This window comes from Pygocentrus nattereri, chromosome 4 (genome assembly GCF_015220715.1).
Source record: "Pygocentrus nattereri isolate fPygNat1 chromosome 4, fPygNat1.pri, whole genome shotgun sequence".
Lineage (NCBI taxonomy): Eukaryota > Metazoa > Chordata > Actinopteri > Characiformes > Serrasalmidae > Pygocentrus > Pygocentrus nattereri.
In genome coordinates this window covers 41,736,106-41,763,814 of record NC_051214.1, presented here as the reverse complement: position 1 = coordinate 41,763,814, position 27,709 = coordinate 41,736,106, and the positions used below count along the sequence as shown (strand labels likewise).

At 38.9% G+C, this 27,709-nt stretch overlaps 1 protein-coding gene across 2 annotated transcripts in view; it reads left to right on the top strand.

The window, feature by feature from the left end:
- The window catches only part of fam184a (family with sequence similarity 184 member A), a 194,164-nt gene extending 168,192 nt beyond the window's left edge, over positions 1-25,972 (top strand). The window contains exons 15-19 of one of the 2 annotated variants that reach the window (XM_017692517.2): positions 2,808-2,954; positions 10,200-10,317; positions 12,040-12,144; positions 14,702-14,910; positions 25,778-25,972. In XM_017692517.2, coding sequence (XP_017548006.1) covers positions 2,808-2,954; positions 10,200-10,317; positions 12,040-12,144; positions 14,702-14,910; positions 25,778-25,859 — 661 coding nt within the window. In that variant the 3' untranslated portion in view covers positions 25,860-25,972. The remainder of the gene's footprint in view (positions 1-2,807; positions 2,955-10,199; positions 10,318-12,039; positions 12,145-14,701; positions 14,911-25,777) is intronic. The other variant, XM_017692518.2, reaches the window with a different exon arrangement.
- Positions 25,973-27,709: the final 1,737 nt, after the last annotated feature.

The following is a 27,709-nucleotide window of genomic DNA, read 5'->3' as shown; positions in this document are numbered from 1 at the left end:
TGATGGAGACAGTTTTGGGGGTTTACCAGGTCTTGCAGGTGGTTGTCAGGAGTCCCATTTTATTTGTAGCTTAAATCGTTTTGTGGAATTCCGGTTTTGGAAGCTCCTGATTTTTCACTTGCTTTACTTATTTCACTTTCTTATGATTAGAAGAATTATGGTTTTATATTTCTGATTTTCTGAAAAATCTCTGGAAAATGACTAAATGACAGAATGGTCTCTGACGTTTGCACAGTACTGTACATTGTTACCTTTGCTTTTGCTATGAAGTCTCAGAAAGAGTCTAGTCTTTATCGCCTTATTTTCACACAGGGCAATATTAATATTTCAGATTTTATGAATAAATGATTCTCTTGGCAAACTGATGTTAGGTTTTGTTTCAAATCTGAGGTTGTTGTCATAAATTACAAATGCAGGAAAAAAAATTGCTTCCATGTTGTTTACACTAGAGATGAGTCAAATAATGTGTGTGTGGCATTAGTGTGCATTGCATACATGTGTGTTTGTGTTCATGCTGTGTAGCTAATGCACACATGTGCTTTGCACTGGGCACATTTCACTTCCAATTATGTAACATGGGAGTGGATCCTGAGTCGTGTGCTATATATAGCAAATAAATAAAGAATCTTCTCTGGTCCTCTGAAAAGAAGCACTCTGGGAAAGCAGCAGGGCCTATTTCTACATGTATGAATCAGTCAGGGGGAGTGTGTGTGCTGCATGGGCACTCATATGTGAAACGCATGTATATGAGAGTGTTAAAGCTGTGAGATTAATTCCATGTTGTGTGCTGGAGGGGAAACCTATGACTCTCCTGAATGGAAATCAATAAATAAAAAGAAGGAGCCCTTTAAACTTGCACAAGTCAGTGATACCCTCCCACTGAGCCCACCATGAATTATACGTGCTTTCCTTCGAAAGGACAGCTGTTACTGAGGAAAAAGGGAAAAAAAAGAAGGCCAAACCTGAGATGAGTGAGATGGATGAAATTTTAATAGAAGAACAGGATCAAAGACAGCCTGTGCTTCTAATCTTGTATAGTGATGATGGTGAAGCAGGCCACAGCTGCAGCTCTGTACTGGTCAGGGAGATCAGCGCAGGATAGAGATTCAATAATGTTTTCATAAAAATGTGTATATACTTAGTACTGTGCAAAGGGCATCGGAGAAAATGAAATGTTAAGCTATTCCTGTGGAAACTAATATTAGAGTAAGCAAATAAGCAATATGCGATTTAATGTGTGAGCGCGTTAGTTTCTCCAGTAGTCAAGGTTGGTCAAGTCAAGGTTTATTTATAGAGTGCTTTTTACAACAGGCATTATTGCAAAGCACCTTCACAGAAAAATCCATGTCTGAGTCCCCATGAGTGTCACCGGTGGTCACAGTGGCAAGGAAAAACTCCCTAACAGCAAGATGAAGAAACCAGGGTGAACCAAGACTCAGAAGGGTCGACACCAGATAGCAAACAATAACAGAAGAACAATATGAACAGAGAATAAGGTTTTAACATTAGTGTAAAATATTAAAATACAGAAACAGTGAACAACACTGTAAATAGTCTGTGCAGTCTGTGCAGCAGCAGCATCAGGAGGGTCAGTTCATGCAGGTGAGGTTTGCGCAGTGTGTGCAGCAGAAAGCTCCATGGTGGTCAAACTCTAGTCCAGAAGGCTGGCAAGCAGTGGGCACATGATTGAAGTAGAGGAACAGCATCAGACTGTGATAATGCCCCTTGAATTTTCACCATGGTAGCTATGCTGTCAAGCTAGTGAGGTTAGCTCAGCACTATATGGTATGTTTATGTCAGCTGTAGTTTAAATATATACACTTTTAGCTCATAACAGACAGGGAAGTAACATTATTTACTTTGTATATCTTTGTTTTTGTAAGTAATACTTTATTTGAAGGCTTTAACTGTTATCTGCTCAGCCTACCAGTGACGACAGAATCTACTTTTAAAGCGAATATAACAGGTAAAGTTAAAGCAAACATCTTAGGAGCAAACCGTGTTGTTCAACTGACAGTCCGATACCTAGTTCCATTTAAAGGACTCAGAGAGTCATTATGAAGCCACAGTCTCATGTCTGCAGAAACGGTGCTTTTTGTGCTTGTAGCATTGCTGTTATTTTGTCTTTACTCGGCTATACTGACAGCCACAAACGGCACGTTGTCCCAGAATGCCTCAGAAACATTTAATGGGACAAAACAACAATATAAAAACTACAGTAACGAACTGCAGTATTGTTCCCCAACTGTAGATTTCAGTAAAAAGCTGGATCATAGAACATCAATAATGAACTGCTGGGCTCTTTAGTCACTAGTGTTGATTGCAAACAATACATATGGGTGGGGCAATGGCCTCCTCTCAACAGAAGTCACTAAAATGTTTTGATAACTGATTGGATGAATGCAATATTAAGTAATGTCTTTTTAAGTACCAGACAAAATGATGACAGACCTGCCTAAATTTTGTCCTCCTGCCAAACGACTTTTTCTCTCACCAAATCCAGCCAAACTTCACCCAGTGTGGTGGAAACCCAGCTAGCTAGCTATCTTGGTCTACAGGAAAATTATTCAAACTGCACCAAGCTCCAATATAAAGCGGCTTTGAATGGCTTATAAACCTTCATATCATGCTTCTATTCATTGAGAAGTTTACCAAAAAGTAAAAGATAATAATAAAATGATGCTCTTTCTGCTCTCTGCCAACCGTCGCTGCTGTTTAAGCAGAATTATAAGGTTCTGCTGTGACAGCAACAGTAAAATTATTAATAATCTACAAATGTATGGATGGGTGTGTGTCTTTGTTCTCAGGGCTCATGAGCAGGACCTGTGTAAGAAGCACGAGAGAGAGATGGCGGAGATGAACGCGCTGCACAATAGAGAGACCCAGAACATGCTGTCTGACTTCAACAAGGCCCAAGAACTGCTCAAGGACAAAATCTCTGCCCTGCAGATCCTGTAAGTGCACTTACGTAACTTTAAATGTATGTTTTTCATCCTCTTAAATTTTAATGTAATGGTTTTAAACTTTCCAAAACAAAACGTGTTGAAATGTCTTATTTAAATACATTTTTATACATCGTTTACAATTCCAAAGTATAAATAGGGTATATAGTAATATATTTCAATATATTCATTTTAGTAAGCTTTTATACTTTGTAATTGCAGAATTGTGCAGAATAACATTTTGTAACGACGCTTTAGACCATTCCCCATGTAGATGAATTGAATGATTGCAAGGGCATTGAAGGAGTATTCAAAGAGAACTTGGTGAAGAACGTGTTTTCTGAGGATGTGAGTGAATCATCTAGTATTGTGTTTATATCTTCACCAGTATAATGTTGATTGTTTATTTGAGATCTAAACATCAAGCCAGATTTTCTTTTTGCGTTTTAGCTAAACAGGCTGTAAAAATATTACCAAAAAGCTAACCTTTACTTGAAGTACAATGATTGAGAAAAAAAAAACTTAAATCTTGTCAGGGAATAAATATTTTTCTCAGTTCTGAGTGTGACACAATTGTTGGGGCCGCTTCATTTAATACTTTGTGCAGCCTCCATTTACAAAAATAACAGCTCTGAGTGTAGTGTAGTGTAGTGTAGTGCTTAAAGAGAAAGGACATATGACCATTCCTCCATACAGGACCTGATGCTTCAGATTCTGAGGTCCGCACTGTGGACTCTCCTCCTCAGCTCATCCCACAGGTTTTCTATAGGCTTTAAGTCAGGAGTGAAGTTTCCATGGCAAAACCTTAATTCTGTAGTCAGTGAATCATTTTTTGTGTTGATTTCGAGTCATTGTCCTACTGGAAGATCCAAACTATAGCCCAGTTTAAGCTTCCTGGCTGAGGCAGTCAGGGTTTGATTTTATTTTTGCTGGTACTTCATGGAGTCTGTGATACCATGTATCTGAATAAATTATCCAGTGGCACAGTATCACAGATCCACCATTATACTTCACAGTGAGGATGGGGTTCTTTTTTGCATGGCTGTCTCCGTGTCCACACCAGACCCACCTCTGTTGTTTGTTGCCAAAAAAAACTCTATTTTGGGCTACAGTCTGAGCCCAAGACCTAATTTCTACAATTCCCCATCTGTATCCTTGGATATTCTTTGTCCCTTCAAATCATCGTCCTCGCTGCAATTGGGGTCAGTAGAGATGTACGTCGTCTTCTCTGCAGATTCTTAACATCTCCAGTTGTTTAAATGGGCTTTGATTGTGCAGCTCAACAACCCTTTGTTGTACATCACTGCTGTTTTTTCTTATTCTCTTATTCTCAAATTTTCAAACTTAAAAACATAAAATATGAATTAGAATATACTTAAATTATATTTGACTCCTAAGAATTTCTAGGGGTGCCAACAACTGTGGCACATTAAGATTTATGAAAACTTTTAACAGCCATCCGTGGCCGGGAGTCTGAGAGAGCACAGTTGTCCTCGCTGTCTCTAGGTGTGTTAGGATGGCCCGATGTCTCTCCCCCCTCACTCAGCACCTCCGAGCACTGGTGGTATTGTGTGACTGGGGAGTCCTAACTAATGGATAGAATTGGATATGACTAAATTAGGGAGAAATTGGGGGGAAAATACTTCAGTTATACCATAGATAAAGGTTAGATGTTTGCTAACATTTTAAGTGAAAGAATCAAAGGATAATTGCGGAATGTTTTTTTCCTGATCATTTTGCTCATGATTACCAGGGGTGCCAGTATTTGAGGATGGCACCCTATGACGTGGTCCAAAAAAGTCCCGCGAAATCCGAACCAACACCTCTTACTTTTACATTAATATTTTGGCATATATCCAAGCCCTTACCCATTTGTAAAACCTGTATAAAAGCTTAAACTTTCCCTGTTCATTCATTTTAAAAGGGGCTTTAAAAGGACGCAACCTTTTTTTGCCTGATGCTTTTAGTTTACATCACATAACAACACCAGTATACTGTATCTGACTGAGATGTGAAAGAATTTCAAATGTTGATTCATCGACCACAGAACACTTTTCCACTTCTCCACAGTCCAGTGATAAATGATACAGTGATTTCTTCTACAGAATCATGTCTGTTTTTAATGCAATGCTGCCTGAGGCCCCAAAGATCACAGCCAGCAAATACAGTTTTTTGGCCTTTTCCCTTGATTTCTCCAGATTGTCTAAATCTTTTAATGTTATTATGTACTGTAGATGAGGAAAAGCAAAGGTTTTTTGCTATTTTATGTGGAGAAACATTATTCTTGAATTGATGCACAAATTGATGTTTTCCCAAGCAGTGAACCTTCTTTACTTCTAAAAGACTCAGCCTCTCTGGGGTGCTTTTTATACTCAGTTATGTTGCTGACATGTTGCCAATCACCAGCTGTTTTCTTTTTAAACATTACATAACTTTACCAGCCTTTTGTTGCCCTCATCCCAACTTTTTTGGAACGTGTTGTTGGCATCAAATTCAAAATGGACATATATTTTTTTTAAAAATGAAATTTCTTGATTTCAACATTTGATGTGTTGTCTTTGAAGCATTTTCAGTGAAATATAGGGTTTAAATGATTTGCATATGATTGCATTTTGTTTTTATTTACATTTTTCACAGCGTCCCAAATTCATTTCACATTAATTTCATATCTGACATGAGCCTCACCTTGTGGCTGAGGTACAAGACTTGAAGGGGAGAGAGTATAAAAGACAGAGAGAGAGGGGAGGAGATGAGGTCTAGTAAAAGAGTGTGTACGAGGGCCAATAGTGGACATGTTCCAGTGTTCGGTAATTAAGTACACCATGAATTGTTATTGTGGACACTTTGAAATACCATAACTGCCATTTAGTCTAACAAGTTGCAGTTTGACCAAAGATGCAGATCAGCTCTGCTTTCACAAACTCCCCCTGCGCTCTCATACAAGAGGAGCAGACAATGAACTTTTTCTAAATCCAAAAACCCAGCTACCCAGTTTAGAGAAGGAAAAAAACACTCACAAATATTTTTGTGCTTGTAGTCAACTTTGCGTGTATAAAGTAAAATGCACAAAAACACACTGACCATACAGTGCAGGATATGGCATTGTTCTGTCTGTACAGGTTTTTTTTTTCATGCTGCAACTTTACAGTTCTTGGTAAAGGTCAGTGCTTTATTCCAGGGTTCTCAGTTCCCGTCCTAACTGTAGATAGTTCTGTATGATAGTGATACACAGTGATTATCATTATGTGGATAGTTTATTTCTTTTCTTTTTAATTATTATTTTATTGCAGAATGATATTCAGAACGTATCTTTATCACCCTGAAAGCATCTTTTTAACATGCAATATCATGATAATATTGTAAACCTTGATATATTGTGCAGTGAAAAAGTATTTGCCCCTCATCTGATTTCCTCTATTTTTGCTAGTTTGTCACACGTAAGCATTTCAGATCATCCATCTAATTTAAACTTTTACTTTAAGATAAAGATAACACGGGTAAACACAAAATGTAGCATTTCAATGATCATTTATTGAAGGTTAAGATTTGTTCAAAGCCTATATCGCCCATGTGAAGAAGTAATTGCCCCGCTAAACCTAAGAGCTGGATGTGTTGCACTTGGCAGTAAAAACTCCACTCAAATAACTTTTTGCAGTAACTTAAATCACTGTGGAGAAATTTGGCCCCACTCTTCTTTGCAGAATTGTTTTATTGGGCTACATTGGAGGGTTTTCGAGCATGAACTTCTCGCCACAGCATCTCAATGGGATTCAAGTCATTCCAAAACCTTAATTTTGTTTCTTTTGAACCATTCAGAGGTGGACTTGCTTGTAAGCTACGGATCACTGTCCTGCTGCATAACCCAACTGCGCTTGATCTTTATATCTCAAAGTGATGTGTGGACATTCTCCTTCAGGATTTTTTGATAGAGAGCAGAATTTGTGGTTCAATCAGTTATGAAATGTTGTCCAAGTGAGACAGAAGCAAAGCAGCCCCATCACACTACCACCACCATGTTTGTTTTGTATTTGAATCTCTTTTGCACATGTGCTGCTTTTTGAGACTGTCTAGCCTACTTCACATTGCCAGAAGGGTCTTATTTAAGTAATGTTTACATTCAACAGGTCTAGCAGTAATCATGCCTGGGTGTGGATAGAGAAACTGAACCCAATAGTCAATTAAATGTGGTTAACTGGTTGATTTACAAGTTAAGGGGGCAGGTATTTTTTCACATAGGGCCAGGAAGGGCTGAACAACATTTTTTCTTCAATAAATGAAATCATAATTTAAAAGCAGGATTATCTTTGTCTAATATTTAAAGTGGCTTTGATTATCTGAAACATTCAAGTAACAAATGTACAACAATAGGAGAAACTGAGAAGGGGGCAAATACTTTTTCATAGCACTGTAAAGTTAGGTAATTATCATGATAAACATGTTTTTTTTACCAGCACATGACAAAATAACCACAGTCATACTCTTAACAGTAAGACACAACATGGCTGATTCATTAGAGATGATGAAATGGGAGCATAATTATAACACATAATGAACAGGATTTCATTTATAAAACCAAAGTAGTAAATGTTTGTGTATGTGTGCATAAAGATGGAACAGATGTACAGGAACTCTGTGACTCAGGCTAGCGCTGGGGGATATGACCTATTTTAATTTGACTTGAATGAGAGCACCATCTAGACTCAAATGCTGCTATTACATATCGTGTGGTTAAAAATAGCCTTGTTCTGTGCAGTAACTTCATTATGTGTAGAATAATAGACTCTTTACACAAATCTGTGTTTGAGGCAGCGTCAGCAGCGGAAATAATAGGGGCAAAGGATTAAAATGCCCACATAATTAACACAAGAACAGGGAATAACATGCACCACAGAATAAAACATTCCAAATGTAATAAATCGTTGTTAATGAATGGCATTATTGCACTAATAAAGCAGACATATTAATCACATTCATTGTCAGATTAAAAAGAGCTGCTTTATTATGCAAGAATCTTCTTGACATTTTTCATTCACAATCACCAATTCTGCATTTCTTTACTTAAGTAGATGAAAAATGAAAAACAAACACTGTTTAATTTGTAATTTTCCCCATTGATGTCCAAACCTGTCCAAAAACCAGGAAAAAAAACACATCCACGATAATACTCATTTCTGCTAGAACCCCTCTGGATTTCAAGTAGTATGTTAGCATTAAGCTAACTGCAATTCACATACACAACATTCCTGTTTTAGATTAAACACAGACATTTAAAGCATGTAAAAACAGTCCATGCTTTGTTTGAAGCCTGTAACAGACATTCATTATATTTTATCTTGTAGTGGTCCTGGCATAGAGCTGCTGCTGTTTTAGCCTTCTAACAAATAACTGAAACCTGATTAGACCACAGCTTGTATTCTCAACCCGTGACATACCAAGAACTTCCAGACGGCCTACAGTGACCTTTTTTTCCTACGCCCCACCCTTTCACATCATGAATAGTTAATTCCATTGTTACCCCCTATTAGTGTTAGTAGAGTTAGGCCCAAAACATACTTCACATAAGGATGCAAACGCAGGCACTTCGAGCTACACAGAGCGTTCATGCATAGTTGCATTGAAAAATGTGTCACAATGCATTTTATAATGCAACACAAGTGCAAGCTGCATTCTGAGCGTTACAGCAAGGAGTGCTATATCGTCAGCCAAGCCTGTCCATAAGAAGTCCTGCCAGTGGAGACGTTTGCTTGTTTCTGTCTACCTGCCTGAGTGGTTTCAAGTCAAGTACTCTTTTGTAAAACTTAACAACAATACTGTAATAATACAACAAGCATGATAATAATGTTAAATAAAAATGAATAAAATGACATCTTTTCTATTAATTTTACAGAAATCATCAGGCCTTCTAGAAGGCCCTGAGAGTTCCCCACTAATAACGTCAATGTCAAACATTTTCTGTATGAGTTTTACCCTTTTGCCTATGAATGTTTTCTTTTAATTCAGAACACGGGTAGCACATTTGTGCCACCATAGATTGTGGTTTTGCATCCTGTTATGCAAATTTGTGAGTTGTACACTTTTTAAAGTGCTAAGTAGTCCTTTAGTGACTAACTGAATGAGGTCTCAAGTGGAGGAGTCTTTAACATGTAACTTTCACGCTGTTTTCTAACTGTGCCATCTCCAGGCATCCCCAGAGGCTCTGGATTACAGCTTGCTAATTAAGTGTAACACAAATCTGTTTTAATGATGGTCCCGTCCTTGATGCATTTATTCACTGCGATGATCAAGTTTCCCCAAACCTAGTCCCCAAACCAGCCTGAAATTTCAACCTATGTAAGCCTCATGCATACTTGGTGCCAGTGATTTTTCTCACTTATTGCTCCTTCCATGGCTTTGAGTTAGAGTAAGATGAGCAGGCCTGTGGTTTTGGTTGTTGTCGTGTTGTGAAGAGTGTAGAATCAGCAGAGTGATGATTTATTTAGGAAGGCTTGGCCACAAAGTCACTGGGCTTTGAGTTTGCTTACAGAGTATCACCCTGGAACACTTGCTGAGGGTGAAGGTCACAAGCTATTCAGACTGCCTGAGCTTCTGGCCTCCACATGCAAAGAAACGTAATGGATGGATGGATAGTTGTTTTATGGATGGATGGGATAATCTAGATAATGTAAATCAGTTGATGTAAGAATCAGCTTGTGTACATTCAAACCTTATAAGATTTGAACAATGTCCATAGTTTCCTATAAGAGAAAGTTATTAGGGCCAGGTAATTAGTGCCAGACAAATCTTTAAGCTGGTCTTTCATTTGAGGAAAGTCATCAATCATACAGGTGCATTCAGAAGAAGCTGTGCATTGGTGATTTGCTGTGCGCCTATTATGTGCATAGAATATCCAGCAGTAATCCAGAGGCTGAGCAGATATTGATTCACAATGACTCTATTCATGTTGAGAATGAAAGGATCGGTGGAGATGAAGGGCTCATTGAGAGAGACAGGTATTCAGAGGTGCTGCTGATTTTAATTACCAAACGGGCTTGGGGAGATTAAAGTGGAGACAGTGAAGTGGGATGTTACTTTCACATTGATTCGAAACTAATGGCTTTCAAAGCACTCAAAGCCCAGGACCGTCACCGTTCTCGGGTAATTGAGTCTGAGTTCCAAAGAAGTCAAATTTCTCATTCACTAGTACCTGGCAAGCCCAGACAGCTGATTTTTTTTTCTTTCACTGCGAGTGAAAAGATAACTTCTTGCTGTATTCCTCAGGCTGGAGGCGACAGAGGAGAAGTTCAGGAACCGAGAGAGCAGACCAGAAGACCTCCAGATGATCGCTGAGCTCAAGGAGATGGTGACTGAGAGGGAGACCCTGGTCAAGAAGCTGGTGGTGAGTGAGCTGATGATAGCAGTGCAGGCCAGTTTTCTGCAGGGCTTAGTCTGTTTGAGACATCCAGCAGTTTGGAACTGCATGCCTTTTTAATATTTTTGGTATTTTATACACAGTAATAACATATACAGCATGCATTTAAATATTATAAACTGATCACCAAGAGCTAATTTTAGATGTTTTCTTCAATATTTTGGGAATTATATGAACAAAAAGTAATCAATGATGCATAATGAGCTGTAATTATCTATTTACCATTTTTTATCAAATTATCGGCATTGAGATTTGATCTCCACATGTCTGGATGTTACTTTTCTTATAACTTAATTCTCATTGTAGAAGGTTTCCAACATTTTGCAACCCGTGGTCCTTATAAACAACCTGTAAAGCCTCAGTGGTTCCCAAGATGATAATCTGAGTGCTTTTTTCTGACTCACATACTGAGACCTGAGCTTGTTTGGCAGCTATAAAGTATTAGATGGCCAGAGGAAAGAAAGCTGCATACATAGTATGTTGATAGGTGTAGAGATATTTTGATAGGGTTAAATACACATTCTCTATGTTTAATCTCCAAGTGACAGTGTAAATTGTTGGGTTTCACTCAAAAAGACCTCTGAGCAAACAGCACAGTGGTAGTTATTCTTTTTAGTTATTCTTCTCAACATATGAATCTTAACACATGTTACTCTCTGCTGTATTCTCTATGTTTCAGTTATGCCTGGTTTTCTCAGGTTTCTCAGTTTGAGGGTTTTAGTGGCCGCCTCACCCGTAGATGGGCCAGCCTTGGGATATTTCTTTTTGACCATTTAACCATTTATCTTTGATTGATGAGTTTCATTTGACCAAAACATAAAACTAGCAACAGCACAGTCAGAGCAATATATCATATATATAAAATACTTGTGTTTGTGTCTATATTGGAACAAATGTTTGCAGAAAATAAAAACTGATGGCCAGTGGCCCCATTCCACCACCCCCACTGGCCCACAAGCTGAGAACCAGTGCTCTGTGTTAAATCTTTTTCAGACATTTTAGAATCTTCTTCAGCTCCACTCTGTCCATTCTGGACATAATTAAAATTCCCTCATTTTCATTTAGGGTTTCTTAGAGTTGTACTAATTGTTTGAAATCTGTGGCATTGCACAGTACTGACATGTCATTTTGTGACAATATTTATGACAATGAGGCTTACAGAGCAAGATATAGACAATGGATAAAGAAGTTTGTTGTGGAATCCTTTATTTAAGGTTTTACATTTTTTTGGTGTCACTGACAGAATATTCCGAGGCCTCTAAACACAACTGAGACATTGTTTATTACTGTGTTTCACTTGAGTCTGTTTTCATTGTTGCACTGTTTAGACAGTCAGTCTAAAATGATCTGTGGTTGGTCATATTGCATGTCAGCCAAGTCTTGTTCTGTCAAGGTAGATGGTTTTATCCACATTGAGCTATGAAATGCTTGCCAATTATTATTTATTAATATTTGAAACCAGTCATTTTTACACAATTTATCAGTGATTGTCTTACACATTAGCCACTGTGGTAATTTTCCTGTGACATCAGTCACTGATATGGGCAATGGGCTAATCTGTAAGCATGAACAAGCAATCTGAGTCATGTTTACCATCATGGTTTTTTGGCACCTATAAACTAAGTGAGTGTGCATGACAAAGTAATTGTCACATCCACAATAATCTGAGATTTCCCCTGCTGTACACAGGATGACAAAAAGTTCTACCAGCTGGAACTCGTGAACAGAGAGACCAACTTCAACAAAGTGTTTAATGCCAGCCCCAATGTCGGTGTGATTAACCCCCTCATCAAGGTAAGTTCAGCCTACTCTCTCTGCTATTGGCCGTTTGAGTTTCAGAACGCACAGATGAATTGTACCAAACATATACTATACGTGTGACATCTTATTTCATAATAAATGAAGACGTGTATAGTAAGTTCTATAGTGAAGGAAAATGAGGGATTCTCAGGAACTGCTGATTCATGAACAGATATTCACCGTGTGTGCTGATCTGCTGTTGGGTGGTCTCTTTTACATAATTCACACTGTTCTAACTGCACCGCTCTTCGGTCAAGGATTAGAAACTTATTCTTTTAGGGCTGTCACTATCAACTATGTCAGTTAAGTGATCTACTGATTTTTGGTGATTGAGTAATAAATCATCTAAATAAAGCCAAACAATAAAACTGACTTAACCATGCGCAGCCTTCAAAAGATTCATAGGACTTCATTTACAAATATATATAAAACACTATGTAGTATATAAAAGTATATAAATTGATGTGATCAAAGAAGTTTCATCATTGCAGATGCGCTGTATGTTTCTGTGACTCTACAACTATTGAACTCGCACTTTAAAAATGGCTAGAAATTCCGGTGATGCCACTCTTCATAAAAACGAAAGTTATTTCCAGCTACTGCCAGGGTGAATTTGCTTATTAGGATGTTAGCATTAGAGGCAGCTTTCCTCAGACTACACTAGTCAGAGTTTGCAGGAAAACTGAATAAGTAAAAAACTGCAGAAAAAAATAAATTTAAAGCTCTGTTTTAGAGGCTACAGCTGCAGAGTAGTTTTATACCATTGACTGTATATATAATATATATCATAAAAACACTTATTGGTTGGAACATGCAGCCACTGTTGCTCTCACTGGATGTTGGTGATTAACATTGGAATTTGATTATCTACCAAAAGAATGCAATTAGTCACAATTAATATTTGAATCGCTTGACAGCCCTAAACTTTTTAGCACTTTAGGTTTTGCTTCTCAAACTGTTTCTAATCCCTGGCTGTAGATGTACACATACATTAGATAGTAATAATAATGGTGTAATATGTGTATATGCTGCTTTTCTTTGTAGTTTTTAGAGCTTTCTATGATTAAGTCATCTCAGAGCCTAGCTTGAGGCTTTACCCAGCATCCACCCAGTCAAACACTTGCTCATTCCTACTTCCTACATCAATCACAGGCAGTGCACACAGACATTCAGGACTTGCAGGCAGATTCAGAAACAGCTGTGTGTGTATGAATAATGAGGTTCATATCTACCCATGACATGCCTAAATAAGGAGCCCATCATTAGCTCTCCTGAGTTTTATCAGCATTTGATTTCTCAAAAGCACTGCAGCACAGAGATCACCATAATGTTCCTTAGAATGTCAGCTTGAACATGTTCTGTAATGGTAATCTTAGCACTGTGGTGCTTTTGGGAGAAAGAGGCTTGACTAAGGGTGCATAATATATTAGCCACTGCTTTATTATTCACAATTATAGTTGTTATCAGTCAGATTTTGGAATTAGAGTTGATAATTATAACTGGCAACAACTTGGCAATCCAGTTTTACACCTGCACTTATGCAAGTGAAGTCACTGGTGGTGGGAATTTCATTTTTTAAATGTTTTTTTCATAACCACAGTGAAATGGACAGTGTTGCTCCACATCCTAAAGTTTGAAGGTTTGCTTCCAAAATGTATCAATGATCTTCACAGTTTTAACCTCTATCATCATGGATTATAGTTGAAATTTGTTTCAAAATATAAAAAAATATATACAAAGTCAAAATAAACAAAGTAAAATGATCATGTATTGGTATCTGCATTGGCCATAAAAAGGTTTTGTCAGTTATTATTATCTTCCCATCTATATTGATGCACCCCTAGTCCTGACAGAGGAGGGAATTGTTTGTCCCATCTCAATGTAGTTGCAGCAATCCCAACCCAATGGGCCTGTGCGCATGAGCAGGTGGTTCACTGCTGCCCCATCTGTGTTCTAAATCCAGTTTTGTGGGCCAACGGCACTACACAGCGTAGAGTTTTCTGTCTGCAGCACAGCTGATTCAACTTATGAAAGGCTGGATGGTAAAACTAATGAAACTAACAAGTTGAATCAAGTGTGGTCAAGTGGGAAAACCCTAACCTGTGCAGTGCCGTGGCCCTCTAGAACCAGATTTGAGTAACACCGTTTTATAACTTCCAATATCTGTTTCAGTGTCAGCGTTACATATGTGCATATGTGTACGTTTGTATGGTTAAGTGTATGTGTCTGTGTGTGCGTGTCCCTGTTTTCTTGCTGTTAAGACATCCAGTACTTCTTTGCTTTCCAAGCCATTCTTTGTCACTTGCAAACTTTCAGTAGCCTCTTCCTTTTCGCCACATCTGTTTTGACTCATTATGATTTGATTGGCTGAGAGCGACTGTTGCTTCCACTGCTGAGAGGTGCAAGCTTGAGCATCAACACATGAGCTTAATTTGTGGATGAGAAAATAAGAAATCATAACAGAAGCTGCTCTATTAACCAGAGCAGCTTTCCCACCTCCTATATATCTATATATTCTTTTTTGTTGTTTTTGTGTCCTTCTTTTGTGTAGCAAAAGCGAAAGAATGACAAATCGGCCAATCGATTCAGCAGCTCACCCAATCTAAGGGCCAATGTGGAGGCCTCGGGGACAGGGAGCAGCCAGCCCCAGCCCAGTCGCCTCGAGCCCATCCCCAACTCCCCCATTCACCAGCTGGAGCTCAACACCAGCAAACCACTGCCCCCACCGACCCCTCCCACCGAGCCCAAGAAATTCATGAGGTGAGCCACACCTCTCCACCACAGACGCCATCTCTCTCTCTCTCTTGCTCTACCGCTCTCCACACCACAGGCCAGAGGACACACCAACACGACGAAGCCTTTCCTTGTAGACTTGTCCTAAGAATTTTTTTTTTCTGAGCTCAGACTTTTGTAGACATTGCTGGTTTCAGCAGTATCCCCTTTTGTCGCTAGCATCTTTGAGATACTGGAGAGAAACCAATGTGACACTGACGGCTTGATTTTTTTTGCTTTGTGATCCCAGGCTCTTCTCTGATAAACAGCAAGCGTGAAATCGTGAATTACAGATTGAAAGTACCAATCACTCGGCTCTGAAACAAGTCATTAACTTGAATAATGAATGCTTTCTCCCAGGCTTGGAGAAGGGGGTCGTGTGAGAATTCCCTCTTGATTGTTATGCTGGTAGAAGGACGTGCTGCTGTTTTGTCTTTGCCTTCATCCCTCAGAGACATTGATAATGTCCTGGGAGAAATAAACTTAGCTGGGAGTGAAGAACCAACACTGTGTTCTCCCAGGGTTCTCTTTAAATGAATGCTGTGGTGTTTCTTCAGCACTTGCCCATTGGCCTCTGCTATAAGTGTGTTTTCAGTGAACAGGTTCATTAAAAACAGTGCAGTAAGTTGAAAATGTAAGACTTTGGCAAGTCAGTTCATCCACATGGTTTCTTTCCAGAGGCATAAAGGGAGATACCTTTTATAATACTACTGTATACATGTATGAGTATTATTCTTGCTACTAAGTCCCATACATGAGCTTTGGAAATGGCATTGGAATGCAAAAGGGAGCATGTGTCCCCACTGTCTGCGTGCACGCTGGGAGTTCATGTCTTTTCTTTGTCTCTGTGTTGTGGTTTGTGTTTTCCGTCTCTGTGCTGGAAGTTATACAACTCATGTAACTCTTGTTAAAATGTTTTTAAATGAGTACCATCATTCTGTACTGCACTTAATTCTGCACTTTTGGGTGATAAGACCTGTGTAAACTGAGAGAATTAAATTGTATTCAATTGTAAGATTTCATTTCCCACCATCCTCTGCATTGTATGTAACTGTATGTGAATTGCTTTGCATTTTGCCAGCCTGTTTCTAAACCTTGTCCATTTTCTTAAATAAACCTCTGCCTTTGACTGGGTTCTGTGCTGCTTGGCATGTCATGGGCCGTGTGTGAGTGTTGTGCATGCAAGGCTGTGCTTGGCGGATGCTGCTGCTGCACTCATTCCTGGAAGTGCCTTTGCGTCTGGGGTGCTGCTGTGTACTTCCGCTTGCATGCCGTCCTGAATGTGAATGAGCTGATGGTGAGGTGACGAGACGGACTTGCGCAGGGCTGCCCTCCATTGTCATGGGACTTGCCCATCTCTGCACCACACATATCCCCAGCCTGGCTGGCTCATGCTGGGACAAGGTGACCCCACCTCCATATAGCAGCATGACTGCACTAGGACAAGCCTGCGTCTGCAAATGAACATACTGAAACTCCACTTACTCCAGCAGTTCCCAAGCCGCGATCCCTAGACTGTACATTTTGCTTTGTCTAAGCTCCCAACAGATCAGACATTGTCAGAAGAAACAGTTCTAGGATTGAAACATGAATGGGACACTGCTTTAAAAGCCAGTCACCTTGTTGGTAAAGGTGTAGTGTCAGCCTCAAATGCTCTGCCCACAAGTACATGAAGTGATGCCCACAACTATCCAGATTTTGTCAGTTGCATTCTTATTGACTTCATCGGTCTGACAGCAAACAAAGTTTTGCAAGCAAGTTGCCTGCACCGTCACGGAACCTTTAAGAGCAAGATATAGTCTATAACAAGATATAGATGTAGTGGATTGTTCACAACATGACATCTTTAAAATCTTTCAGTAGTTCTCTGTGAAGTGTTTTGTAGCTTTTATCATGATATCCTCACGTATTTGCACACACACACAAACCAAAACGTGTAGCTTTGTTCTGGTTGTGTCCTCATTCTGGGATTCACCAGCCCCTACACATCACACTAAACAATGGTCTGTAATTGCTTGTATTAAAGTAGCTGATTGTTGGCCACACTCTTAAGAAAGATCCTTCAAGAGTTCTTTAGGAAAGGAATGGTTCACTCATGAACACTCAAATAACTCTTTGCATGATAGTTTTATATATATATATATATATATATATATATATATATATATATATATATATATATATATATATTTTATTTTTATTTTTTTTATATATTATATAAATATATAAAAGCCCTTTTATATATACATATATATATATGAGCCCTTTTTAGTGCTATTCAATCAGAAAGCGTTTCACGTTTCACGTTTGACGGAGAATGTGGTATAGAGGGTTCTATATAGAAACTTTTTGAAAATGGTTCTATATAGCACGAAAAACTGTTCTTTTATTGTTGTGATGTCAAGCCTGTAACTGAAGAGCCCTTTTTAGTGCTATTTAGGAACTTTTTTGAAAAACTTCTATATAGTACCATCTACAGCACATTCTCCATCAACCTAAAGAACCATTGCAAAGATGCAATCTTTAATCATGCAAAGGGTTCTTTCCGTGTTTATGATTCCATATGGAACCCTCAAACCCTCACACTTTAAGTATGCATGCAAGCGTGCATATGGGATGAAACACCAGGCAGATGTTAGGCTAGCAAGACTAGCAAAAGCTGTTGTTTTTATGCACTCCTTTTACTAGAGACATTATCAACAGAATAACCATAGACACAACCGTAAAGAAGGCTGGTGTAAGCAAAGCTTGTTTGCAGTCGGACTGATGAACCCTACACATGGATATATGTTTTATCAGTGAGAAGGCATTTGCTTAGGAATTAGTATATTAGCCACAAAATACACTGCTCAAAAAAATAAAGGGAACACTTAACACAATATACAAGTAACAACATAAGTAAATAAGTAAACACACAAACACAATAAGTTACACAAGTAAATCAAACTTCTGTGAAATCAAACTGTCCACTGACAATCAATTTCACAGCTGTTGTGCAAATGGAACAGACAACAGGTGGAAATTATTGGCAATTAGCAAGACACACTCAATAAAGGAGTGGTTCTGCAGGTGGGGACCACAGACCACTTCTCAGTACCTTTCTGCTTTCTGGCTGATGTTTTGGTCACTTTTGAATGTTGGTGGTGCTTTCACACTCGTGGTAGCATGAGACGGACTCTACAACCCACACAAGTGGCTCAGGTAGTGCAGCTCATCCAGGATGGCACATCAATGTGAGCTGTGGCAAGAAGGGTTGCTGTGTCTGTCAGCGTAGTGTCCAGAGGCTGGAGGCGCTACCAGGAGACAGGCCAGTACACCAGGAGACGTGGAGGAGGCCGTAGGAGGGCAACAACCCAGCAGCAGGACCGCTACCTCCACCTTTGTGCAAGGAGGAACAGGAGGAGCACTGCCAGAGCCCTGCAGAATGACCTCCAGCAGGCCACAAATGTGCATGTGTCTGCACAAACGGGTAGAAACCGACTCCATGAGGATGGTATGAGGGCCCGACGTCCACCGTGCAGAATGCTTGGCATTTGCCAGAGAACACCAGGATTGGCAAATTTGCCACTGGCGCCCTGTGCTCTTCACAGATGAAAGCAGGTTCACACTGAGCACAGACGTGACAGACGTGACAGAGTCTGGAGACGCCGTGGAGAGTGATCTGCTGCCTGTAACATCCTTCAGCATGACTGGTTTGGCAGTGGGTCAGTAATGGTGTGGGGTGGCATTTCTTTGGAGGGCCGCACAGCCCTCCATGTGCTCGCCAGAGGTAGCCTGACTGCCATTAGGTACCGAGATGAGATCCTCAGACCCCTTGTGAGACCATATGCTGGTGCGGTTGGCCCTGGGTTCCTCCTAATGCAGGACAATGCTAGACCTCATGTGGCTGGAGTGTGTCAGCAGTTCCTGCAAGATGAAGGCATTGAAGCTATGGACTGGCCCGCCCGTTCCCCAGACCTGAATCTGATTGAGCACATCTGGGACATCATGTCTCGCTCCATCCACCAACGTCACGTTGCACCACAGACTGTCCAGGAGTTGGCGGATGCTTTAGTCCAGGTCTGGGAGGAGATCCCTCAGGAGACCATCCGCCACCTCATCAGGAGCATGCCCAGGCGTTCTAGGGAGGTCATACATCCTAAATTTCCTTCGGGATCAATAAAGTATCTATCTATGTATCTATCTATCTATACAGGCACGTGGAGGCCACACATAATACTGAGCCTCATTTTGACCTGTTTTAAGGACATCAAAGTTGGATCAGCCTGTAGTGTGTTTTTCCACTTTTCCACTCCAAATCCAGGCCTCCATTGGTTAATAAATTTGATTTCCATTGATTTTTGTGTGATTTTGTTGTCAGCACATTCAACTTTCTACAAAACAAAGTATTCAATGAGAATATTTCATTCATTCAGATCTATGATGTGTTATTTGAGTGTTCCCTTTATTTTTTTGAGCAGTGTATTATCTTGGATATCAGGTTCTGGTTTCTGTCCCCAAGCAGATAGCCTGGTCATAAATGACTGTAAATAATGTTCAGAGGCCCTTTCCAAGACCCACCTATAAAGACTTTGCCTGTAGCAGGTATTCAGGTTTGGTTCAGCTGTGTTGGGAGCTGGGACAATGCAGAAATGTGGATTATCTGGAGGTTTCCTCAGGACAATATTGGGAAACACTAATACACAGAGGTATTAGCCACAGGGGAAAGAGCAAAATCAGCCCCCAAAACACTTTTACCTAGAAAGCGATTAAACATGGTAGATCAGCACCTCTTTATAAAATAGGACATATTATCCCTGCGCAAGGTATTTGAAATATTGGTGCTGGATTGGTTTTACCGAGGTTGTGTAGTGTGATTTGTCAGGATTTTACTTGCTGATTTGTACAAGATAAAGAACTAATTGAATTCCTCCAAGTTCCATTATAATCACTCCGCAATTTTTACTGTCAGACTGTAAAACTATACACGCTACAGATTTATACTGGATTATAATCACTCTGCAATTATTACTGTCAGACTGTAAAACTATACACGCTACAGATTTATACTGGATTATAATCACTCTGCAATTATTACTGTCAGACTGTAAAACTATACACGCTACAGATTTATACTGGATTATAATCACTCTGCAATTATTACTGTCAGACTGTAAAAACTGCACACATTTTAGATTCATACTGGATTAAATCAATTTTAATCACACTCACTATCGGAATAAAAATGACCCTACAGTTGTTTACATTTACATTTACAGCATTTAGTAGACGCTCTTATCCAGAGCGACTTACAAGAAGTGCTTTGTCTGTCTAGAGAAAGTATCTTTGCTAGTGACCAACAGGTTAGGGAAAAAGACAGACCTGAGCTCAGATACTGCTAGAAACAAACGTCACTGCAGATACCCAGAAAAAAGGAACAGAGTTGAAACTACAATACACAGTGCAATACAATAAAATGTGATTGTTAATGTCAGACTGTAAAAAATACACACTGTGAAGATTCCTACTGAATTAAAATCGCTCCAGAATAAATATGGTGAAAATCTGTGCAAATTGTAGGTTTGTGTCAGATAAAATTGTGTATAGCTTTAGTAATCACTTACATTACAGTGTAAAACTAATCCAGCTACAATTGGGTGGAAGTCACCTAAATCCTAAATCCTAACAGTAAACACTCAAAAGCTTTAGGATTTTGCAATGGTTGTTTTTGGGAAGGATGATGAACCCACAAACCCAAATATGCTCCAGCTGTGTTTCCCACAATAAAGATGTGTACTAGAGCATATTATATGCATGTGGCCTTATCCTCCTTTTCAAGTATTACACCTCAGTCCAGCACCTGCCAAGGGGGACGTGTGTATGATTACTATGTTCTTTGTAAGGGTTAAAGCCATCACCCCTTTGTCTGTGGGCAGGGAGGAGTTGAGTTGGTGATGAAAAGGCTAATATACATGCTCAACTGAGCGCTAAATTGAGTTTGCTGGAACTGAGGCATCTGGGACAGAGAACACTGATTGCGGCAGAGATATTCCTGAATAGAAATGAGTCTTTGAGTCGAGCGCAAATGGTTTTAGGAGTTGGCTGACTGAAGATGCGTTCATTCAAAGAGTTGGTGCTGTGTTTATGAAAACTAAGGACTCTAACAGTAAGAATTCATGGTAGTTTACAGTTTTGCAGCTCAAAATTAGAACCGATACGGTGCTAAATTACCACGCTTCATCTTTTCAGTGATTAGCACTCCCACCGTATCTGACACTGTAGAGTGAAGTGACATTTTCATGATGCCTCATGAAAGCCTCAAAACTCATTTCCTTGCCTTTGTTGTGCTTGATGACAGTATGCAAAAATCCCATTGTCTTTCAGGCAGTTTAAATATTCAGGTGAATCATCCATTTCTGAGATATTTCACTGATTATATTGTAATCTGTATGCAGTCACTTTCTTATAATGAGCCATTTTAGCTCACCACGATTACCGGCACTTGACACCTCCTATTAGCTAGTTAGACTTGAAGAACTGTCTGTCTCCTGTCTCCTTGCTTTTCACTTTTTCCTCTCTGGCTCTCAAAACACTTGATTGTGAAGGCCTTCTTAGATAGGAGGCATCTGCTGCCCGTCAGTGGCCTGCAGCCTCTGCAGAGCTGATTCACTGGGAGAGATCCAGATGTCAGTCAGACATACAGCAAACAATAAGCCAAAACTTGCAGAGAACAAGAAATATTTCTTACTTTGCACCAACTCTGAAATGGTGCAGTTTGCTGGATTTGTTGTATTGTTCTAGACATTCTAGACTTGATGTCAGGAAAACCAACGCATTCACATATATCTGCCTATTTAGCCCCACCCATTCACACTGGAGTGTTTTAGCCTAGTCTGCTTTTTGAATCAAGCACAATACAGGTCTGCTAATCAAAACAGAGCTCGTCATCGTAAAAGGCACAGTCACAAGGCAAGGCAAGGAAAATGTTTAAAGTGGATGTACATGAAAAATATAGGATATAGGCCCTTTAAAAAATAAAGGTGCTAGAAGGATTCTTTGGAGCAATGCTATAGATCATTTGCCAAATACAACCAGACTAAACCCAGACTAACCCTATGTCTAAGGTGTTGTTGTCTATGGGGAAAGATGAATTTCATTATGGAAAATTGCCTCTATCACATTCCATAGCCACATTTTGTCCTACATACATTTCCCCTCTGAATATCACTATCACTTGAATTATGGAATTGTTAAATAGTCAAAATAGCAATATTTCTACATACACGCTGCACACAGTCTAACACTGATGTGTGCTAAACTTGCATCCTGAGACTCACAGCCTCATCAAACTACCCTACAGAATCAGCGAACCTTTTCACATGTGAAAGTTAAGAGATTTCGGCCATAGTAACCTACTGTTTGAGTTGTTGTTGTTACATAGCAGTGTTGAAGTAATGTGTAGATACAGTTCATTTTCACATGACTTAAGGATGTCAGTTAAACATTATTCATATTTGTACAACTTAATGAACACGTTATTCAGAAAACCCAAAGACATTATGGGAAAAATTGGGTAACACTTTATTTGAAGGGTGTCTACATAACACATTCATATCACCTTACATAAACACTTCATAACATGTTCATGAATGCTTAAATCAACAATCGTAAACTATACATGATTTTACTTTTACATGATATTAATATGGACTACAATGTCATTTTACCAAAAGATGTTTTTCAAAATAAAAGTCCTCATTTTTTTATTTTGTATAACTTTATTTTCAACTCCTCATTTCTGGACTGCCAGCATAAAAATGACCTGGCTTTATCCCTTTGTACAGAAAGTGCTTTCACACTTTTTACCTAGACTTTAATTATTTTTTTTTTCGTTAAGAATTTGTATTTTGCACTGTGCTATTCTTTCTACTTTTTACTCTTCTTTAAAAATGTACTGTTAACAGTTTATACATAGTTGGGGAAAATGTTATGTAAAATAATTTATATATATATAGTATGTTTGAGTAATTCACTGTCCATCTAGTGAAGTGACATGCAAGACAACATTCATAAGTGATTCATAGCATTTTAGGGAGCTGTTAATACAGCATATAGTAAAGTGACATGCAAAGCAGCATTCATGTGCTCTGAACAGTCAATCAACTTAAAGTCTCAAACTTTGTGTGATGGTGGGACAGGTCCATAATACTTATCCATGTCCATCCATTCATGTAACATGCACTTTAGTCAGGACAACGTGGCTTACCTCACTATTGTGGTAAAGGCAAAGCGGGGTAAACTTATAAAGGACATTTCTTACAAAATTATCAGCACCCTGTGTGAAGAAAGTCAAAGACTCACCACTTGAATGTACATTGACATAATGCAAAAAAGGAATCATTCCTTGAGATAACAGTGCATGTCACATTTTAACCTCAAAAGTGTGAGTTTCACAGGATAACCAGTGCGCAGTTACACTTGTCCCTGCTCCAAAACCATAAGTGAGGAAGAACATCACTAAAAATCAAACCTCCAAAGTAACTGGGATAACAGTGTTGGCATTTACCCCAAGAAAGTTAAACTTAGTTTACATAACATTCTCCACAACTATGTATAGACTGTTGAATTAACAGTACATTTTTAAAGAATAGAGTAAAAAGTGGAAAGAATGGCATAGTGCAAAATACAGATGCTTGAGAAAAAAAAAGTGTGAAGGCACTTTCTGTCCAAAGGGATAAAGCCAGGTCATTTTAGTGCTGGCAGTCCAGAAATGAGGAGTTCCACTGAAAATAATAAAGTTATCAAAATAAAAAATGAGAACATTTCTTTTGAAGAACATCTTTCGGTAAAATGACCTTGTAGTCCATATTAATATCATGTAAAACATGTATAGTTTACGATTGTTGATTTAAGCATTCATGAACATGTTATGAAGTGTTTATGTAAGGTGATGTGAATGTGTTATGTAGCCACCCTTCAAAAAAAATTTACCAAAAAATGTACACGGGACACTTATCAACATCTGCATGGAACATTTCTGGTTACCACAGGATGTGGTAGACGCCATTCGTTTCTCCCAGTGGAGAAAACGACTTAGACTTTTTAGAGTCCTTATATGGCAGGTCATTACAAAGTGACACACAAACTCGGGTCCATAGACGAACCTCTAAATAACCTTTCAGTGAACAATAAATAAAGTGTAAATAAAGTGTACACCTTAAAAAATGGTTTGTCAGATCAACCTAAAAAAAGACTTCATGTGGTAACAAGTAAATCATCTAGTTTTACTCAACCTAAATAAACACCTTGAACAAATTTTTGACTTTAGTAAAACTAGTTCAGTTGCTTGTTATTACACAAAGTAATTTTTAGGTTGAACTGATGAGCCATTTTTTTTACAGTGTACATTTTTGAAGTTTAAAGGCCAAAATAAAAAATGGAACCATCACATCCACGTTCACATGCCTATCACCTCCAACAATGTAGTGGAACAGTCTCTGTTACACTCTGTTTAAACTGAGATTCTGCAGTTTAAAGACTAGAAAAACTCCCCATTGATGATGTGTCTAGAAGGTGGCATGCAGCTAAAGTTAGTCATAGGAAGCTGAATATCACACGTTTATTAGCTTCCATGTTGGTGCATTTCTTTATTAAAGTAAGGGAACTCCCAATAGATGTACAGGGGAGTTGACAAGTCTGAGACATCTAGTGAAAATGCTTCTATTTTGCGTTCTATTCTAATTTATTTTTCCAAGAACAGATGATATTCCCAGTATTTGGGCAACAACTTCCGATTAGCAGATTGCATCCACCTGAGAGTCGAGCTTCAGTGGAAGAGATCAGACTGAAAACAGTCTGACCTTTTTGTGGAAAGGCCTTAACAAGGTCAATGCCACAGATTTGCTTAAATTGGAATAGTGGCCTAGAAATAGTGCAGACCTTGAGTATTTCTTCTACCTTTTATTTGTCATAGTCTTTTACATGTTTTCAACATTTACGAACTTTCTGTTGTTTATTTCCATGATTAAATGAAACAAATTCCCAGATTTTCAATGTATCAGACTTTTGGAACCCACCATATGTGATTGCGTAGTGCATGCTGGGAAAAAGTGATGGATGGAAACACAAAATCTGTCAAAGTGATTTTAGGTTAATTTTATGCCCCTTTTTAAAACCTTATCATAATCCAAAGGCTCTGTACCAATCAGAGGCTTTTCGTAGAGCTGAATGTCCAGGCCAAAAATCATTTGGGAACTTTTACTGTTACGAGTGCAGCAAGCCAGGTTAGATGTAATTAATTTTTCTGTAAGTGTAAGCTAGCCAGGGCTAAATGATTCTGGACTGACAGCAGACAGAAGGCAGCAGTGCGCTCTGCGTTTTTCACCTTGAAGGAAAATTGAGTTTTCTTTTACGGCCCACATAAAGGGTCACATAAGAGGAACGCAAGCAACGTCGAGACTTAAATACATAAACACAAGGTCAGACTATTCCATTTCCTCATAATTCAATAAGTCTGAAGTTATTATGAGTTTTTGCCTGTTCAGAGCAAAAGGCCCTCAGAGAAACCGATGGCATGAATTCAGATCACAGCACTGAGGGCTGAACTGAATTCTTTGGTTCATTTTTTGGGAAGTGAAGTGAGAAAGACTGTGGTTTGTTTATCAAAACCTTTGATGAGACAGAGAAATATGACAAAATGCGTTCATGTTGTTTGTCACATTGATGGATGAGTGCATGAATAGAAAGTGCATGAAAGCTGAACCCTAAGTCCAGAGAAAGGAAACTGCAGTATGCAGGATAACCACCGCGCACCTCTGTTCTTTTCTCTCTCTCACTATCTGTCTATCTCTATATGTCTCTCTCTCTTACTCCACAGCCCTCCTGAGACAGAAGAGTCGCCTGTAGCCTCCCCAGATCCTCAAAGACAAGAGTGGTTCGCCCAGTACTTCACCTTCTGACTTTTAGCAACTCAACAGCATGTCAGCAAAACCAAAAAAAAAGAAAAAGAAAAAAAAAAGATATTCATCTTTACATCGTTCCATCTGTTTTATTTTTTTCCTCCACTGTGAATGGGTCTTTTGTTTTTGTACAGTGCTAATAGGTATGTTTGACGTTGCATTTCATGCCGTTTCTACAGAGTGGTGCATATGCTGCTATTTATTCTTTGTTAAATACAGTATAGAGTAAACGTCTCTACGTCTCTTATTTTAGAATGGCACCGTAATGAGAGTTTGTTACAGCTGCATAACCACTTTTGGTAGAATTAAAACTGTTTGTATGGTTGTCTCAACACAGATACAATGATGTCTCACCAATTTTAAAAATAAAAATGCATATTTTATATTTATATTATACTGTATGTATGCTAAAAGAATAAATAATGATGGTGACATTTAAATCAGAGCGTCTGCTGGTCATTGTGCAGGTGAACCGGAGGATGGATGGACTTCTTTCTCATGTCTAGAAAAGTCCTGTTTAGCTCAGAGAGGAAGAAAACAGCCTGGGATGTGAATTTAGCTGACGTGAAAAAATTCAGGGGTGACCTATGGGAGCTATATGAATTTTTTAAAATAATTTTTTCTCAAAAGTGTGTAGACGCTGCCTGCATTTGAGCCCCAGCCTCTGCACAGAGCCTACAGTATGTAAGCACACACACAGCATTTTTAAAGAAGACGTCCTTTGAAGGTCATTGAATTTATGCAGTTCTGCCTGAAACCTGCATCACTCAAAAGATGCATTGTGCATCCAGTCTTTCATGTTTCTCCAACGCCAGCTTCAGAACTTTTCGCTGATTTTTTGGTTTGGGTACATTTTAAATATCCTTGGATTAATTACTTGATAGATATTAAACTCTGTTGATGTTGCTATAGTGATTTAAGCTTGGGTGTTTCCATAGTGACCGTCCCTGTGCACTGGCAATACTCACCATGAAGAAATAAGCTTTCTATTGAAGAGGGATTCCACCAGCTTTTCATAATTCACATTTTCAGATGTATACAGAGTCATTCATGGTCTGATATGAAATGATTCGTTGTAGAGAAACCAGTGGTGGTGACAGGAACCACGGGTCACAATGTCTCCAACACAAATATAGTCATTTTATTTATTATCCACAACCACCAGTGAACCTACACGTCTTTTTTGCCTCACAACGCCCTGCATGTACCAAGAATGGATCATGTTATTGAACTTTATCTCAAAAGTAGCATAATGTCTCAGGCACCAATGAATTCATAACCATTTCATGTAGTGACTTTCTGTGACGGAGCTTTTAGAGGCATTAAGCTCTTCAGACGTCTGGTTCCACCACTGTGAACGATTCTGACTCAGCAAGTTAAGACTTCACATCAAAGCACTCTGAATGACTTTGTTTACATCTTAGCCACTGAGTGATGCGTACATTGTGAAAACTGGTGAAATTCCACTTTAACAGCTCTTAAAATTGAAATCCACCCGTTGTTCAAATTTTCTGCTTAATTTAAATGTTGAGATGCAAACAAAGTCATTCTGAGTAGTCTGATGTGAAACTTGCTGCTCTTGACTTGCTGAGGCAGATTCATGTAAACCTTCCTGAAAAAACACTTATGAAGGATCTTAAGAGAAACGCCAAGAAGTTCATAAGAATAAGAAACTTTTAAGGTCTAAATATTCTCTTAAAATGTTTTCATATGTATTTTCAGAGGTTTACTTTGTCAAAGTCGTAGAGACTAAGATATGCATGATGGTCAGGTTAAGGTCAGGTAAGGTTAAGAAAATATTTATCAGCATTTAAGAAAACAATTTGCTCTTATATTTACTCTGAAGCGAA